This window comes from Pan troglodytes, chromosome 19 (genome assembly GCF_028858775.2).
Source record: "Pan troglodytes isolate AG18354 chromosome 19, NHGRI_mPanTro3-v2.0_pri, whole genome shotgun sequence".
Classification (NCBI taxonomy): Eukaryota; Metazoa; Chordata; class Mammalia; order Primates; family Hominidae; genus Pan; species Pan troglodytes.
The window spans coordinates 65,058,150-65,078,067 of NC_072417.2; the positions used below are offsets into that span (position 1 = coordinate 65,058,150).

At 38.6% G+C, this 19,918-nt stretch overlaps 1 protein-coding gene across 1 annotated transcript in view; it reads right to left on the reverse strand.

Moving 5' to 3' along the window:
• The window catches only part of CA10 (carbonic anhydrase 10), a 537,642-nt gene that overhangs the window by 292,527 nt on the left and 225,197 nt on the right, over positions 1–19,918 (reverse strand). Inside the window, exon 3 of the mRNA XM_001171455.7 lies at positions 15,154–15,296. Coding sequence (XP_001171455.1) covers positions 15,154–15,296 — 143 coding nt within the window. The remainder of the gene's footprint in view (positions 1–15,153; positions 15,297–19,918) is intronic.

Below are 19,918 nucleotides of genomic sequence, written 5' to 3' on the forward strand. Positions count from 1 at the left end.
GCAGTTGTCATATATTACACTCTTGAGGAAAATGCTAGTAATACGTCGAATTGATTGAACAGCATGGACTCAAAACTGCTTGGCATAGGGCTATTTCCTCACTGCTATTAAGATTTTGGTTAAAAAAAAAAACCTTACCTTTTAGATTCAGAAACCGTGAATCATTAAAAGGCAATGTGTAGAATAAAGATCACATACCTGAAGAAGCCTAAAAGCTCCCCCCATTTCCTCTCTTTAGATTTTGAGCGTATTTCCAGCATGCATTCACATTGTTGCATGCTATGCTGCTGGAAACACAGCGTCATTGGCCAGAAGCTGATTGCCACCTGGGTTGTGAAATAGCCCAGGACTTCCCAGGCTCTGGAGGGGTAGAAGCTTAAACTGGTAAAGAAGTTGAGAACATTGTGACTGCAAAGGCATTAGGCAAAAGCCATACCTATATGCCATCCTTATCATTGCAAAGGTGCCACTAGGAGGACTATGGTCTTGGAGGAGGCAAGCAAAGAAAGAAGACTGATATGGTTTGGCTTTGTCTCCACCCAAATCTCACCCGGAATTGTAGCTCCCACAATTCCCATGTGTCGTGAGACGGATCTGGTGGGAGGTAATTGAATCACGGGAGTGGGTCTTTCCCATGGTATTCTTGTGAGAGTAAGTTTCATGAGATCTGATGGTTTTATAAAAGGGAGTTTCCCTGCACAAATTCTCTTGTCTGCTGCCGTGTGAGACATGCCTTTGACCTTCCACCATGATTGTGAGGCCTCTCCAGCCATGTGGAACTGTAAGTCCATTAAACCTCTTTTCCCTTATAAATTACCCAGCCTTGGGTATGTCTTTATCAGCAGTATGAAAGCAGACTAATACAAAGATGTATTAAAAGAGGAATTAAGATGAAAGTAAGAAAAGTCATAGCTCCATATAATCAAGCCTATGCTCTCCCCCGCCCCTCATCTTTGGAATGAGGTAGTGCCAACTGGGCCTGGGGGACCTGAAATACAGGGCACAGGCAGTTCCATTGGAATCATTCTTCAGGAGGCCAAACCATGGCCACTGTAGTCCTTTCCGATATGAATATTTGTAACGAATCTGAGGCTTTCTTTCCAACACCAGCTACAATAGTTGGTGATCCACCTGGGTTTACTTTTTGAGGCCACTAGACATGTCCCCCAGTTTCTATTAATTTTGACTGCAATCAACTCACCTTTCTTCTGGGAATTGCCCTTGACCTCTAAGAACAGTGGTGTGCTGATAAATCTCTATCATCCAGCTCTCCAGATAAAAAAGGGGGCTTATATGTAGCATTTGCAGATTTCTGTGGTGTTAACACCCCTACCATGGTGGATTTCGAGTCACCATCTTGATGGCACCCAATGTGGAGGTGGGAATAGATACACACGATGGGCTCTGAAAGGCAGGATAAGCCAGCTCCTTAAGGATACCACTGTACAGGAGACACCTTGCCTGGGAATACCAGGGAAGAGATGTGCCTTTTAGAAGGTACTGAAGGCTGCCTCCCTAGACCCTAGGAGTGCATGGCAGGATGAGAGCACTTTGGTGTTATTCACACTTAGGAGGTCCCTGTGTATGTTAAGCTGTTCTTGCACTGTTATACAGAAATAGCCAAGCTGGGTAATTTATAATGAAAAGAGGTTTAAGTGGCTTACAGTTCTGTAGGCTATATAAGCATGGCACTGGCATCTGCTTAGCTTCTGGGGAAGCCTCAGGGAGTTTTTACTCATGGCAGAAAAAGTGTCAGCAGGCAAGTCACATGGCAAAAGCAGGAACAAGAGCCAGTAAGGAAGAAGATGCCACACATTTTTAAACAACTGGACCTAGTGAGAACTCACTCACGAGTACAGCACCAAGAGGATGGCACTCAACCATTCATGGGAAATCCACCCCCATGGTCCAATTACCTCCTGCCAGGCCCTACCTTCAATACTGGGGATTATAATTCAACATGAGATTTGGAGGGCACAATATCCAAACTATATTACTGTGGGATCAGGCTATGGTTGGACTCCAGTTAAACTATCATCTTTGCTGAACTTCTCCCCAGGCCTACTTCCCCCATTCCCTGGCAGCTTTCACGTGAGAAACTTCTTCAGAAAATTATTTGCATAAGAATTCTCATCTCAAGCTCTAAACCTATGCTTAGAGAGCATCAGACTCTGGAAGGGTGACACAACACTTATTTTGAACAGATAATTTTGTGAAAATCTTATTCTATTTGAATTTGACAAGCTCAGAATAAATGACGTGAGAGTCAACAAACACTGAATTGATTTCTGTATTCAAACCTACCTAGCAACGATGCATTAAACAGCAACACACTAAGTATAATGTGTATTCATTTTCTCCATCATAGTGCAAGTAATGCATTTTGCTTATATTGAGAATAGTGAAAATAGCTACTTGGCTTAAAAGGAAGCAAGAGTGGCTTTTCCTTAACTTAAAAAAAATAGTTTCTGAATATTTCAGAGGAAAATGCAAATTGAGAAAAATCTCTGCTCCTTAGATGAGATGTGAAAAATATTCTTGATATGAAGGTGGCAGAAAATATTTTTAGGCAGATGAGATGCTGCTAGTTTGATAGGTTTCTATTAGATATAACGTACCAAACTGTGTGCGTGTATACATTTTCACCCATTGGTAAAAATGAAATCATGTACCTTCATCTTATGATATTGTATGTAAATGTTTCATGTGGGTTAGAGCATGCATGTTTCAGAGCTAAGGGCCAGAATGGACTAACATCCTATCAAGTGTCACATCTGATGAAGATCTGAGTAAAAACAGAACACTAATCTGTTCAGAACATCAGGTGGGCAAAGATAACATTAACAAAATAAAACTCTTGCCTTACTGAATAGACACTGGGTTTGCTCTATGAGAAAAACAGGTATTAGGCTGAATGGCTTATTTTCACATTACTTGCAGTCTGGATTTTGGCCCTAGCATACTACAGAGCAAGGAACTAAAACATCTAACTTTTTAAAACGTTAAAAATATGAGATACTGGAAAGAGATGGATTATTTTAGTTATTCTTAATCTTTCATGCAACATTAATAAAGTTGTATCTATATGACATTAAGTCTTCGTCAGAAAAATTAAGTCTGAGAGCTGCTCAGATGTTCAACTGCTTACAGTGCATAGACTCCTCAAATTGCATTATTTATTCCAGTTTTTCAGTTTTAATTTAGTTCTTTTGTTTCAGAAACCAAGCTTAGAAGAAAATGAGCATTTTCTTAAGTCCTTCAAAAAGAATCTACTATATTTCTTTTCTGAGGTAGTAGATACATTATTATTTATTTTTATTTTAATTTTCCAACCAAAGATACCTGGTTTATAGGCAATAATATCCCTTTAATAGGATTCAAAGTGTCTGAGGTTTACATAGAACAACTTTGTGGGTTTATTCAAATGGTCAGGCTTACAAGGAGTAGATCGACCAATTTCAGAGCCTTCTTGGAGAGAATGTACAACTGATACCAGCTTTTTAAGATCAGCATCAAAAGCTTATCTTGGGTGTGTGTGACTGTTTCTGCCGCTGTCCAGGAGATCTACCAGTCTTACCTTTTTAACTAATGTAAAACCATTTGTCTCAGGCTGCTTGACAGGTGGAGCTAGTCTGTAAAACTTAGCTCATGGTTTTTTCTTTTCTCTCCCATGTTTAGATGGATGGTAAGAGAGCTGAGCTGCAAGCAGTATTATGTGAATAACACATTTTGTTGCCTATGTTTAAGAGGCTGGTTGTTTTGTAAAATGCCTGTTAGTTGTTGTCTTTGTTTGTTTGTTTGTTTTTGAGATGGAGTCTCACTTTGTTGCCCAGGCTGGAGTGCAGTGGCATGATCTCTGCTCACTGCAACCTCCACCTCCCTGGTTCAAGCAATTCTCCTGCCTCAGCCTCCTGAGTAGCTGGGACTACAGGTGCGCACCACCACACCTGGCTAATTTTTGTATTTTTTTAGTAGAGACGGGGTTTCACCATATTGGCCAGGCTGGTCTTGAACTCCTGACCTCATGATCTGCCTGCCTTGGCCTGCTAAAGTGCTGGGATTACAGGTGTGAGCCACTGCTCCTGGCCAAATGCCTGTTAGTTTTATCTGTGGGATTATGTAACCAGAAAACTAAAGTGGTATGATGTGATGGCTACTGAACTCATGAGATTCCTGGAAAACATTCTCTCTTGTAGGAATTCATCTGCCTATAAATTAATTAAACATCTCAAGCTAGTCCTTCTATAATTTTTAATAAAAATTATACTCAGTTCTGGGATAACTTGAATTTTCTCTCATTTAAGTACCGTCACTAAAATTGTACAACTGTCAATCTTTCTGTGTTTAGTTAAAATGTTCCATGAAAGTGGAGAACCAATTTCACTCATACAGAAAAGAGAAGGCACATGTTCCTTGGTCATATGTATACAGAACCAGGAGAAAAGAGGAAGTGAAAGGACAGGGAAAGAAGGACAGGGAAAGAGACACAGGGAAATGATGAAAGGGAGGGAGGAGGTTGGAGATAAAGGCTGGAGAGAAAAGAAAAGGCTAAGAGAGTAAAAGAGATGAAAAAATGAGAAAAAATGAGAAGTATAGAGAAAGAAAGGAACATGATGCAGGAAAGAAGAGTAAAGTCCTTTCTAATACCCACAGGAGGAGTAAAGAACGAGAGAGAATTAGAGACACTTATGAAATACTAAAGCCAACAACCAGGTGTTTCCTTGGGAGATTTGCCTAATGACTCTGCATTGATTTTCTGGATGATGTCAAGAGGTAAACATTACAAAGAACTGCCAAGACAGTGAGCGGCAATCCTCAGCCAAGATCTAAACTCAGCAATGGTGCATGAGAACCTGATACCCACAACAGAATGCTTCTGCACTGAATCCATTTCCCAACTTAAAATACAGCATCTTAGACTTTCACATTTTGCTTATCTTTCATCACTTTTCACTGCTATGCACTGAAATCTTTCGCTCCCTGCAAAAAGCTCTGCTCTGAGTACAAACACAATTACCTCGGTCTCATTTAAAAATCTGTAATCAAAATCCTCTTTTATAACATTCATTTTGCTCTGAATCCTTCATTCCAGCTACTCAGAGTACAATATACCAAAGGAGAGAGCCTGTATCCAAAACTTTGAGGAATAATTTTGATAGTGGTTAATAAGAGGACAATGCAAGTTTCTTCCAATGTTAGTGCTTTAAAGGGTGTTTTCCTTTAGGAGGATTTACATCCTAGTTAAATCTTCATTCCAGGATGGCTGCAAGCAAATATATTCCACACGTCCCATCTAACCACTGCTCATACAGAATCAAAGTACATCAAGGTTGGAAGGGGATTCACAGGTCAAGTCAAAGCTCTCATCTGATGCCTCATTGTGTTCTACAATTTCAAGTACCCCTCAGTGCCCATCAGAACTCTCTCTGTGCCACGGGTCTCCATGAAACAGAAGGTCATTCAATTTTCACATAGCTTGAATTCTTATTTTGAATTGAAGTCTGGCCAAAGTTACTTTCAAACAGCAGAGCTAGTTCTCCCCTATGTCTGAGCCTGCACAGAAAAGGTACATTTAAAATCAGCTGTAATGACTTCTTAAAATATTTTCCTTTCCAATAGATGCATAGACAGAGAAAACTGAATATAAAACATTTTGATTTTTCATTACTTTCTTCCTCTTCTTCTGTACTTTACTGTGTCAATGTGTTTTCTATTAGTTAACCTTACTGTCAGCACTAGGGGAACTGATGCTAACATTCCAGATACTGTCTTCTCAGTGAAGGGTATTGCATGACAATGGCCTCACTTGTCATGGATGTAGAACCTCAGGTACTGTGTAATTAGACTGAATTCATCTCTTGGCATTTCCCCTGTGCTATTTACTCAACTGAGCATATTATCCATTAACTTCCTTTACTTTTTCACATGTAGTGTTCTTACAGAATATGTTGCTCAGCCTGAATCTGTGACATTTTATGTAAATATAGTTTGAGAGCAAAGTTTTATCTTTATGCCTTTTGGGTTTGGGGTACTAGCGAGGTGGCTCTGAATTCTTCTTCTGTCTTCCATAGAGTTGAAATCACTTCACCTCTCTCTACATATGCTATGAATTCTAATGCAAACATTAGTTTCTTTGACAAAGAAATTCAACTGGGAGTTATGTTTTCTTGCTGAAAACAAAAACACCTGTGATGGTAGCTAACAGCGTGTTCTTCTCTGCCAGTCATTGGCTTGATAACTTGCATTATAACCTGCCTAATAAGTGCATTTTTTCATATAATTCTCTCCACCACCACCCTGCAAGGAAGGCAGAATGATGACACTCCTTTTACAAATGAGGAAACTGAAGCTTAGAGAAGTTAAGCCAAATAAACCCTTTGTTTAGTAATCAAAGATAATCTTGGTTCATTTTGAATCAACCAGCACCTTCTCACATTTATCTATGATAGTGCTGGCTAGACAGTAGCAATCTAAAATTCAAACTCAGTTCTCACATCTGGTCATCCATGGCCATGTATTCTCTCCCAAATGGAGGTATACATTGTCTTGCTTATCCTGCTTTCCTCTAACCACAACTTTTTAAAGTGCTCCTCATTTTCTGGAAACTTCAACTTGTCCTGGGCTTTATTCTCTGTGAAACCATTGACAAATGATTTCTCCTCTGGTCCTCCTTGGCTGCAAGCCCTTTCTCCTACATCTCTACATGCCATTTAACAATATTATTTCTCATAAAATTCCCCGTGCAGCCACTTCGATATCTTTAGCTCCTGCCAGTTCCTTTTCTGGTACTATCGTTTGTAATTCTATTACCATAATCTTATTTTTAAGAGCTTCCCAATCCACTAGAGCCATCTTCCATGAAGCAATGAGATCACATCAATTTTAATCATGATATTTTTTAAATCTGCCTTTTGAAGTTTTCATATCCATGTCTGACAATGCCTAGCTTTTTTTTTTTTTTAACCTTGCTACCATTATTTCTAAGATAACACACCTACTTTTTCCTAGAGTTACTGTCCACTCCACATCACTAAGCCTTTCCTTGTTGGTTAGAATTAAATTTAAATAACCAGACCCCTATCACTTTCTCCTGGAAAGGATATTAATTGATATGTCAATAAAGGAATTTGTCTAACCACAAAATACAGATGAGTAAGAATTGCATCCACTTCTTCAGCAGCTCTTAAAGACCTGCTGTATCCCACAAATATACATAAAATTATACATACCATTTTCATATCAGCGTTTCAGTGTAAAAAGACCTTTGGTGCTTAAAGACAGCTATTGAGTTTTAAATGGGTAAGGATACTTATCCAGGAAAATTTAACATCAGTTATCCAATAAAAACCAGCACCACGGCAACACATTTAGATGACAAAATCGATCGACCTTTTTCTTTTCTTTCCACCTTCTGCATATAGAGTAAGATCATCTGACATTTAAGATCCTCCTGCAAGTTACATTTCTTTCTATCTCCCTTTTCATGCTAGCTCATATCCTACCTCTTCCATAAAGTCTTGTTTGACCAACCCAACTTCTTACTCTATTAAAACATTAATGCCAAGATGATTGATTTGCTAATTAATCATTTCTTAATATCTATACCGCTATTATCTCAAATAGTTATTTAAATCAGTTACTGCCATTTAGCTTCTGTGTGTCTATATTTTCTCCCCAAATATATCGTAAATTTTTTGAAGGAACATAAAAGCCTCAAACATAAGAGGTTTCAGAACATAGCAATGTGGACATGCCGTGAATGGCAATGATTAAATAAAGTCAACTAAATTTTGCAATCAGGTTCACAGGAAAATTTTAAAATAGAGAAGTGATAAGATTTTAAATACCAAACCAATTCACATTTCTTATTTTTTCAACTTATTTTAATAGTCATAAAAAACATAACTGAAAATTAGTTTTAGTAACAGATTCTGTGGATAGCAAAGTTCTTTTCCCCATGGGCCTTCTCACATTCCCCCCACCTTGGATCATAGCAACTTTTGGTGAATTCCACCTAAACGCATTTCTTGGTAAGCAAGGGTACTCTTGGTTCAATTCAAATCAGTCAGCGCTGTCATGGATAACCCCAAGGATATAAAATGGAAATATGAAAGCATATTTATCATAAGGAGCTCTTAATCCAAGGGCTAATATCTATAGTATATTTGTCTTACTATTCCTTACAAGGAAAGCGATATTAATATTACAGGCCAAGGTTCAGATCCTAAAATAAATATAAGTAAGGTGCTTAAGAAGCCAAATAAAGAGAGATTTCACAGTTAGCTAAAGAGATCAAGAGGAATTTAAGAGATAGTATTGGAGCCACAGAGGTTAAAAGCAGGGGTTCGGACTCCTTAGGCAAGTGGGGTGAAGGGTATATTGTGGCCAAAGCACAGATCCCAGGAAAAGGAGAGATGCATTCACTTTGTTTGTTTTGTTTGTTTGTTTGTTTTTTAAAGTTTACACTCTCACTGGCAACAAAAGGTATGTACAAAGTATAATGCAAATGTCTCTGGAAAGGAGATTTGGTGCTGTATTACAAGGGCTGTGAATGCCAGGCTGAAGCATTTATACCTGATTTATAAGCAATTATGAGTTTTATTAGCTCATATTTATTTCATGGGAAATGTGGAAACTTCCATGTAGATACACCTATAGCTTTGTGTTGGATGTCTTCCGATCGTCCATTTGGGTCCATCTTTACCTTACTTAGGGGCTTGGAGGCTGGCTTGCATGGACTGATTCAACAGGCTCCTTTGGCTTCTGCCTTCTTTCCATAAGAGGGGAGGAAAGGAGTGCAGTCAGAGCCTTGTTCCCCAGCTCCACCCTTAGGGGTTGCCCTGAGCTGGTTGCTTCCCTCACTGAAGGTCAGGTGTTCCTCTCCATGGTTGGTTCGTTTGGTCTCCAGGTTCTGGTCCTCACTCCCTCTCCTCACCCCTTCCAGACCTGGGGTGGTTATAAACGGTCCCTCTATGAGGGATCCTCATGACTCAACATGTTCCATGTCTCCTGCTGAGACTCTCCCTGATATAATCCCCAGGTATCCAGAAATCAAAAGGAAATTGGCGACAACAGTAGTTTTAGCCTTTGCTGGGCAAAATTTCAAACGAAAAACCTGAAGATATGGGGAAAAATCAGCTTCTTTGAGATAACCTATGTAGGTCTTCAGTCTGCTGATGGCCAGCTTCTTCTCTTTTTTCTTTCTCTCTCTTTCTCTGTCTCTCTTTTTAAAGATGGGGTCTTATTATGTTGCTTAGGCTGGTCTTGAACTCCTGGCTTCAAGTGATCCTCTTGCTTTTAGCCTTCTGAGTAGCTGGGATTGCAGGTGCAAGCCACTGCACCCTGCTTCTTTTTACTTCTTATATTCCTGACTGTGCCATTAGGCTAAGGTCAATTATTTCTACAACCTGTCTCCTTCTCAGAGGTTTCAAGATCTTCTACCCTCTGTATCAGGAACAGGTTGTATTCCAAAAACTCGTACTGGATGTCTGTGAAAGTCTGTCAATTCATTAGGGAAATGTAAATCAAAATCACAGTGAGAGATCACTTCACAACCATTAGGATGGCTATTTCAAAATAAATAACAAAAAAAAAAAACAAGTTTCTGTGAGGATATGGAAAGATTGGAATCCTTGCGTGTTGCTGATGAGAATGTAAAATAGTATAGCCACTGTGTAAAAAAGTGTGACAATCCTCAAAAAGTTAAACACAGATATGCCCCAGTAATTCCACTCCTTGCCATACACCCAGAAAAACTGGAGGCAGGGACTCAAACAGTTCATTGTATACCAATTTTCATTGCAGCCTTATTCACAATAATCAAAAGCTGGATGCAACCCAAATGTCTATCGACAGAAGAACAGACAAACAAAATGTGGTATATACATACAATGGAGTATTATTCAGCCTTAAAAATGAATTAAATTTTGATACATGCTCCAACATGGATGGACCTTGAAAACATTATGCTCTGTGAAATAAGCCAGACATAAAAAAGATAAATATTATGTAATTCTACTTATATCAGGTACCTAGAGCAGGCAAATTCATAGAAACAGAACATAGGACAGAGGTTGCCAGGGGCTGAGGGGGATGGAAAATGGGGAGTTCTTGTTTACTGGGTACAGAGTTTCAAGTTGGGATGATAAAAAAGTTACAAAAATGCATAGTTGTGATGACTGCACGATAGCCTGAATGTACTCAATGTCACTGAACCATCCACTTTAAAATGGTTAAAGAAAAAATGGCTGTCAAATATTCTGCAGCAGAGACCAAACACAGGACCCATATGAAGAACTATCGGTAGTTTAGAACTCCTAGAAATGACAAGATGATACTGAGAGTGGAGAGGAACTTAGACCCCACAGCATTGGACTGGAAGTGTCAGGAGCTGGCTTCCAAAGGTGCTGTCACAAATCTAAGCTGCCATGAATCTGTGATTAGATGCATTTTTATTGTTTCCCTGTTGTACAGGAAAAAGGCTGTTTCTGACTATAATTTTACAAAAATGCCAAAAGTTTTAAAAATAATTTGTTGATTTGTGGTTAGTAAACCAGTATAATCTTTATGTTCACATCTATTATTTTAGATTCCTTTTGGCACTGCAACAAATTACCCCATAATTAGTGGCTCAAGTGAACTCAAACTTATTATCTTATATTTGGGGAGTTAGAAATCTGAAATCAGTTTTGCTGGGCTAAAATTAAGGTGTCAGTAGGGCTGTATTCCTCCTGGAAGCTCCAAGGAAGAATCTGTTTCTTTGCGCTTTGCAGCTTCCAGAGGCCTCCTTGGCTCGTGGCCCTGTGTCACTCTGACCTCTGCTTCCATCCTCACGTCTCTGTTCTGATTCGGACTGTCCTGCTTCTGTCTTTTCCTTTTAAGGACTCTATGGTTACAAGGGGTTTGCCTGGATAGTCCATGGTAACCTTCCAGTTTTAAAATCCTATATTTAATCATATCTTCAAGATACCTTCTGCTATGTAAAGTGACACATTTAGAAGTCCTGTGGATTAAGATGTGGACATTTTTGGAAGGGGACATTATTCTGTCTACCACATTTATCAACTCCAAATATATTTTCAAATGAAATGGAAAGAGAGGTTAGAACATAAGTATTTTTCAGATTACCAAATTAATGCAAGTCTGTTTTAGCAAATCTAGAAACTTTAAAAAAGAAAAAATAAAACAGTATTATCCTTCATCACAGTCTCTTTTTTAGATCCTACCTTCTATACTTAACATATGATAAGGAATTGTCGTGTCATCAACTACCTTTTATACTTAGATCCTACTTCTTATACTTAACATATGATCCTACCTTTTATACTTAATATATGATAAGGATGTTTAGATCCTACCTTTTATACCTAACATATGATAGATCCTACTTTTTATACTTAACATATGATAAGGAATTGTCATGTCCTTAACTACTGAGGTGTCTATTTTATTAAATGAGTTAAAAGATGAGAAAAGATGACGGAACTGAGTTTTGGTTAAAATGGTAGAATCGGCAAGTGGGTTTTAGTCTCAGTTTTAATATGTTTTTTCTCCTTTTAGATATTTTAGATCAGCAGATAGGTTTCTATGTGCCATATTTCCTTCCTGAAAGCTAAACTCACAACCTTTCAATGCCCACCTATATCAAATCCTCAAAGCAAATATCTATATTCCAAAATAATTGATTGAAATTATCCATATTTTACTCTGCGGTAATCTTCTCATACTGTATTTCATTTTCAAATTACCAAGAATCTCACTTATGTGACTAGTACACAAACACATTGCGTACACTCACTTTGGTCTGAGCAAAAAGACATGAAAGGTGAACATTTTTGTGAAATTTTACAAGTTCAATGGCTAACAAGGGTCTCAATCTTTAAAACAGTCAGTGAGGCTTAACTCAGTGTAAAACATCATTTATATCATAATCAAACTTCTTCATATATGGAGACTTTAAGCAACCTGAAACCACAAAGAATTATTTCCCCAACCTCCTCTTTTTGATTAAGTTAATTTAGTAGCTTTAACTAGAATGGATTAATTAGCTCCAAACAATGTAGCAATTGGATGTTAAATTTAACAGGGTCAAAGGGTGGAGATTGGTTCCAAGGTAGGAGTCTTATATCTACGTACAACCCAGCCTTAAGGGCGTGCCATTTGTAAAAATACAATTACAGATTTAATATTCATCATGCAAAATGTTTGGGATCATAAGTGCTTCAAATTTTATTAATTTTCGATACTTGCATATATCTAATGAGATTTATTGGGGATGGGATCCAAGTCGAAACAAAAAATTCATGTATGTTTCATATACATTATGTCTTATGTAGACAGCCTGAAGGTAATTATATACAATATTTTAAATAACTTTTTGCATGAAACACAGTTTGAACTGCATTTTGACTGCAACCTGTCACATGAGGCTAAAAGGTGAAATAAATCTCATTTTTAAATAAAAATGAATATTTTCTATTACACTCAAGGCACAGTGCATAGGATGAGAAGGAATAACTATTATTCCTTGCTAGTCTTGTACTGAGGTTGAATTTTAACCTTAAACTATGGTAAGGAAAGCCCTTGTTCCTTCATTTGAGCCCAATGTCAGGTCAAATATGTTAAAATAAACATAGTAACGCAAGTCAGGGGCTTCCAGAGAGCTGCATCACAGTTTTGTGCATAAGATACACTGGAACACCAGAAAGAATAATGCTTGTGGATAAAAATGTGACACAAAACACATAGTTACTAGGCTGCATTTCACGTACTGACACCCAGTTTGGCTCAGACTTCAAAATGTGACATCTTGCCCAAATTCAACAAAACTTCCCAATCTTACAGGGTGATTTTCAAATCGATTAAGTTGGGTATTTCTTTAAGGGAAAACAAAAATCAGAGCAGTGATTTGAATTCTCACTTTCAAAACAAGTTTCCAACTCATTAAACATCACCTTCAAAATGTGATACAAACATGATTTACCTATTGCCTAGCAAATTTAGGCATTTCATTACCAATTAGTTTATCACGACCAACTATATTTTATTTTCTACCTTTCACAAATGCAAAAGGAACCATCAGACAGTTCTCAGCTCTTCAAACCACTGACAACAAAAATTGTGCCAGATATAAATATTTACATCATGAAAAGTAAATGTTGCCAAGATTCCAAACTCCAATGCATTTGAAAATTGGTTTGGATCAGGTATACTTTCCTGAATTGGAAAGATACAAAATCATCTCTTCAAAAAATATCTCTAAAACAAACAAACAAAAAAACCCAAATCATAACATGTGAGTGATTTTTAACACTAGACTATCTCCCAATCTCTTCTTTCCCAATAAATTTTAGGGAGAAGCTGTGTTGACATTTTTTTTCTTTCACATCAACATTTTTCCTTTAAGACATTCTGATGGAAAGTAAAAATTATATATCCATTGTTTGTGTTAGTTTGACACATTTTCCATCTCATTCCCAATCTATACTTTATCTAAAACCTCTTCAAATGCTTGCCATAACTCTTAGGCAAAGGATTCAGCCCCCAAACACTGCCTCAGGACCTGCCCTCTGCTGTCCTCTCTAGCCTACCATCTTGCAAGCCTCTCTTCACTCTCTGTGTTCAGCCTTGCTGGCTACCTTTCAGCTGCATTCTGGAACTCAGGCACCAAACCGCATTCTGTATCTTGGGCTTTTCCACCCCCTGCTTTTCCTTTTGCCTAGAATGCAATTATCCCCTACATCACCCTCTCCAAGAAAGAAAGAATGACTGAATATTTAATCATAACTACAACTTTTCCTTCTTAAATACTGACCAGTGAACTCACACGTGTTCACGACTTTAAATAAATAATTCACCTTTTTAAAGAGAAATGTACTTAGAAGCCATGACAAGTTCCTTGCAAGATTTATAAAAATAAAACCGTAAATGCAACAATAATTAGGATAGCATCGTTTTATATGGAATCGGAGCAATAAACCAAATGACCTATATATGACCTTTCCACAAAAATGCTTCTCAAGTCGTATTTAAAACAGTACACAAATACTGCATAACTAAATGGTGTCAACCACATGCAATGTCTTTTAAAACCTGCGTTGTGACCTGAGTCAAAGTCACTTACAGCTTTTTGATGAGTCATTAGGGGTGTGTGTATCTGTGACAGTTACATGGTACAAGAAAATATATTTCAATATATCAGAAGGGGAAAAAGTTAACTTACAAATTTCATGGTATTTATGGTGAACAGACTGCACAAAGGAAGAGAGAACAGAGCCCAATGAACCCAAACCCTAAAGAATCAGCCGCTGGTATTATCAAAAGTTGTCAATAATTTTAACCTCAATTTTTTGCACACAAATTATTTTCCATTTCTCTTGAGTTAACAATAGCTAAATTACCTTTGAACACAATTTTCTGCATGTGCATTTTTTTTTTACCTTTAACAACCTACTTTTACTGTTAGGTAAAGTAAAAGATAGCCAAGTAGACATGAACCAGCAAGAGAAGTGCTAAGATTCCAGTGATGAGAAGACCCAATGGGCACTTGTGCCCTTCCACAAATTAAAGAGGAGCTCGTTATGGGGGGAGGAGAGTGAAGGAGGGATTTAGGTGTGAGAATCACAAAGCCCAGCTCAGCATTTCTATGCAGGAGCTAGGATTCTTAGCAAGCAAGATGCCCCTAGGAAGATTAATTATTGATTTTCTTATAAATCAACTAAGGTGATTTTTGTCTGTTTTTTTCCTCCCAAGATGACGAACGTCTGATTTTATTTTTGTTAATTGGTTTTCTCACTTCACTGAGGTTAAAAGAAGGCCTAGTAAAGCAGTTTCTTAGAGGAAAGATTTTCCCAGCATGATAGGCAGGGGTGGCCACTATGCTTTCTGTCCTTTATGGGGGTACCAAGGTTGTCTGATAAGACTTCAGGCAACCTCCAGGAGGTACAGAGTAATCAGAAGCACAAAAGTTTGACTAGTTAGGGAGAAAAAGCACAATTTAGACATATTTCTATCTAATGGCGGCAGGTCTGAAGTCTGTGGTATTCCTAGGTGGGAGGACAAACTCATCACAGAGACTGAAGCCTTGAGGATTAGCTTTCAGAATCAAGATGGCCCCATCTTCAACTTTACCATGGAAGCAATATGGTGGCTTACCTTCCTGCCCCCCGTGTTGATGCGAAGAGGTGTCAGAAAGGGGTCGAAGATCATGTGACTGGTCTCTATGTTGACTGGCGACTGCCGTTTCCCCACAGAGCAAAGATTCCAAGCTGAGTTCACCAATCCCCAGAAAGAAGGAACTAGAAACAAAAAGAAATTGTAGAATTAGGCTGAGTAGCAGGTTGGGGAAACAACATAAATAAACAGAGCTATGTACAAACGTGGTAAAATGGAAGAGAACCACCAAATGTACCCACCCATGGAGATCCTTGGGGGTTGCTATGGTATTTTCCTGGTCTGAATCTTGGTCCACTTCTCTAAGTCTCACCTGCATGATCTCTTGTCATCAGATTTTCTTGTTTGAGGCCCACTCATCCTGCAGTTTCTTTGTTGACTGCAGTCATCATTAACACTTTAATGCTAACATCATTGTTCAGGTCTCATCATCTTTGCAATATGCCTGGGGTAGTACAAATATTTAGCAATTCCCTTGAGTTGATGCTGTGCTTTTCCTGTCTGGCAAGAACGATGTGAAAATCAACCTTATCCTATTTGGAAGTTTTTCAAGGGAAGTGTCATTCAGTATACACAAAGTTTTTCTTTGGGTTGTCAAGACTAAACTGAGGGAGTGACTTATTTTATGAGCCCCCTAATCAATGCCAGACAAGAGCTTAGCAACTTGACTTCATCTTTGTTTAGTTCAACACTGTGTCATTAACCTAATGTACTTGTAGATAAAGAACTGGTGTTCATTTGATAGGCAGAAAAATGACATTGAGAGCTGAGCACAAATACCCAAAGGAAACCGTCCACTCATTTTCAGTGTCACATTAAAACATCTATTAGAATAAATTTCTGTGGCAATTTCCAGTTCGATTTCTCTCTATTTAAGAAAGTTTTCAGGGCAAGGGTGGGGAGCCAACCTACTAATTTTATATCAGTGAAGATCAAAACTATACTTTCAGCCTTTTCCTGCCCCTTTCAGTACTTCCATTGAGTCTCTGGATTCATGTGTCCTTCAAATTCCCCTGAGACTATATGGCCATTCATTCATCCACCCATAGTACATGCAGTGAACTCCTATTTTGCATCACGCCCCAGGTTAGGCTGAATCTCGAGGAAGGCAGGTAAGCACAAGAACAACTAACACACTGGGGAGGCTCACTAGTGTGAGGTCGAGTATGTTATGAGACTCTGGATGAGGGGAAGCCAATCCTGCCATGGTAGAGGGGAGGCAGGGAGTGACTCCTGGAGAAGATGAGCCTAACAATCACATTAGCCTTCTTAAATGGACCTGTCCTCTCAGAAACTCAAGTTTAATTAAACTTAAATTGAATAAAGGCTTTAACTTACAGTAGCCATCATTCTTGCCTATAGCATAGATGGAGAAAACTAAGGCAAAAGAGGAGTTTGGAGACACTTGCCAAAGATACTCAAATTCTATGACTCTCTTATTTGTTATAGGCAACTGTAACAGACATGCGAGGAGAACTAAAAATAAGTTCCTTGGCCTAGACAAACACTTCAACATCAAAATAAGATGGGTCTCATTTTAAAATATGACAAATATCTAATTTGGTTTCATCCATGCCAATAAGCCTCTGGTAGACCATTTCCTTTAGTTTAAGGAGCTTGAATTGGCTTTTTAGTCGTTAATGACTTTCAAAATGGTAGCAATGGCCTGAGTTACAGAGGGAGAAAGAGAAGGAGGAGGAAGAGGAGAAACATTGACACATGTGCATGGGCTTCCTCGGCCCTCTCATTTCTTATCATTTCTTAAAATATGTTATCACTACAAGTTACTCCACCTTTAGAAGGTACCACGTCCTAGCAAGACTACAATATTTAAGAAAGTTCTTGCATTATGAATGCACTTATATTATAAATATAAACTTGTCTTTTCTAAACTACTTTTTAAAAAAAAAACACTGACTTGATCTTATATTTATTTATCCCTCAATCATCTCAAATTATGAAAATAAAGCCTTCATTAGGGCATCTTCCTAGCAGTCTTTGTCAGTAACGCACACACAAGTGGCAAATGTGAGCATGCCAGGGATATAGTCATGGCACCTCCACAAGTGAACTGAGTGGCCCTTGGTAAGTCATGTGTCCCTTGGACCTTCTTCATGGTTCCTGTGGTAGGCCGAATGGCTCTCCACCAATGATATTTACTATCCTAATCCTCAGAACATGTGAATATGCTATCTTAGATGGTAAAGGGTATTTTGCAGATGTAATGAAGTTAATCGTCTTGGGATGGAGAGATTATCTAGGATTATCTGGGTGGGCCCAATGTAATCACAAAAGTCTTTATAAAAGAAATGTAGGAGGGTCAGAGATATAAAGATATATAGATGGAAACAGAGGTCAGCCAGGAGAGAAGATAATACTCTGCTGGCTTTGAAGATGGAGGAAGGGGACATGAACCAAGGAATGCAGGTGGCCTCTAGAAGCTGGAAGAGGCAAGACAATGGATTCTCCACCTAGAGCCTCCTGCTGTAAGGAATATAGGCCTGCTGATACCATGATGTTTAACCCCTTGAGAATATATTTGACCTCCAGAAACGTAGGATAATAAATTTCTGCTGTTTTAAGCCATGCAGTTGTGATCATTTGTTATGGCAGTAACAGAAAAGTAATACAGCACCCCTTTACCTTTAAAACTCTGTGAGACAATAACCTCTTTGACAATGAAGACATCTATGATGCTTGCAGGGCTCTCCCTAGAAGGCAGCTGCATGATTAAAGTAGTTACAGCTGGTGCACATTGCATTTCATCTACTCCCATGAAAAGCATTAACAAAAATAATTCCAAGCCCATAAATGGATTGTAAGGCTGCTATTATGTGGCAACATGGGTGGGCAGCTGCTGCTGTACTTCAGTAATAAACGTCATGCCCAAAAAGTACCCCCACAAAAACACAAACAGCAAAAACTTTATGCGAACATCTGCCTTCTCTTTTATTGGGCATGGAATTCTTTATGACGAACAGTTTTGGGGTTTTATATCCCCACTTCACGATCAAAGCCTGTGCCTCTGATGCTAATCACCTGCTCAGCCAATCGAGGAACAAGTGAGAAACCTCTCTCCTGCTCAGCTGTGTCCCTCATTGGCTCTAGCCCTGAACTGCTATCTAAGTTTATTTACCCCTGGATGGCTGATTTTAAATCAGCTATGAATTAATAGCTTTTCAGAAATAGAAGCCACCTTAGAGATCGTCTGACTTAAATTCATTACATGGATTTAAGGCCATAGAGGCAGGGAGTAAAGTCCTCCACTCTAGGTCACACAGCCAGGTAGAGGCGAGGAAGGACAGAGTAAAGAACAGTACTCAAGATTTCCAGTGCTACTGAGCTGCTGCTGCTCTAAATCCCTTCCTCTCCAGCAGGCTCTATACATGAGCAGATCATTGTAGGAAATTTCAGTTAATTGCTGCCAAGACCCCTGTAAGACTTTTGCTATCATTTCTCTTTTGGTAAATCAAGAATAACATTAGCGCCAATTTTCCAGTTAAAATAAATTTCAAGTGCAAAGGTTTGAATCAAACTGCTTTGAAAGTCAACTATTCTAAATAAACTTAGGATTTTAAAGGAGCCATACAACCATGGAGTAACATACACAGAAGGGCCTGGGTGTGAAAAGACTTCAGTTCAGGCGATGTGTTTGGGTCCCATCTGCAGGCCTCTGAGGAGACGTGATGGGGATGATTGCACTCAAAGAGCTGCTCCAGGGATAGTTTCTGGGGTCAGCTGCACCGGGCAAGGTTTTAGTGCAGATAAAAATGAGAAGTCAGTGCTGTTAGGAGCGGTGTTAAGTGTTGGGACAATAATTAAGGTATTGAAGCTAGTCTAGGGAACTCAAGTGCCGAATGGACCAGACTAGGTCTGCAAATGTGGTGTAATCTAGATTCTAGGGAAATGGTTTAGGACGAAGGCTGTGAAAACAGGCGTCCATGAAGTGCCTGTGCCTACTGGGGCATGGGAGTCAGATGGCCCACTTTACATGCAGAGCAAGGATGGGCGTATGAATGAAAGCTTCAAGATTTAGAGTGAGAAACTTGCCCTGTGGGTTTGTGCAGAACTGTCAGTTATATCCAAGGTTCTGATACTTAACTACCCTTCATAGTGTTATCTTTCAGGTTTATAGACACCCATGTCACCTTTTGGAGCAAAAGTGGGTTATATAATGCTGTGGCAGGCACTGCCTCTATTTCCAAGGTAAGAGAAATATTGTTGAATTTTTTTCTCTTAGTTTCCATGGCTATCCTCCAAAATCAGATGTTTAAATTTTTATTTTTAAAGCATCCATTATTATGGCTTATTAGCTAATGCTGTGTCTTTACTTGATCAATACAACTTATTGTTGAGAGAAAATGTAAATAAAGCAAAATAGAGTAAGAATCACTCTAATTAATGGACAACCAGTCTGACGATGTTTGAATTCCATCATCCTTGGCATCCTTTTTGTACAATCTTCTAATTTACATATAAACTAGAACACAAAACAGACCTAAATATTTTTGCAAATTAATTTTCACACAGCCTAAACCATGGAACTTAACTGCTGCATCACAGCGATGTGTTATCTTGCCAAAGTATTTCCCAATGGCACTACTGCCATTCTTACCATAAATTACAAATCCCAAACGTTCTCTTGGCTCTGGGTCCAGTGAGTTTTGAAAGATGCTCAGTGACTCTGTGATTTCAACTGCTTAAATCATGAGCCTTGGCAAACCCAAAGCAAAACTTATCAGCTGCT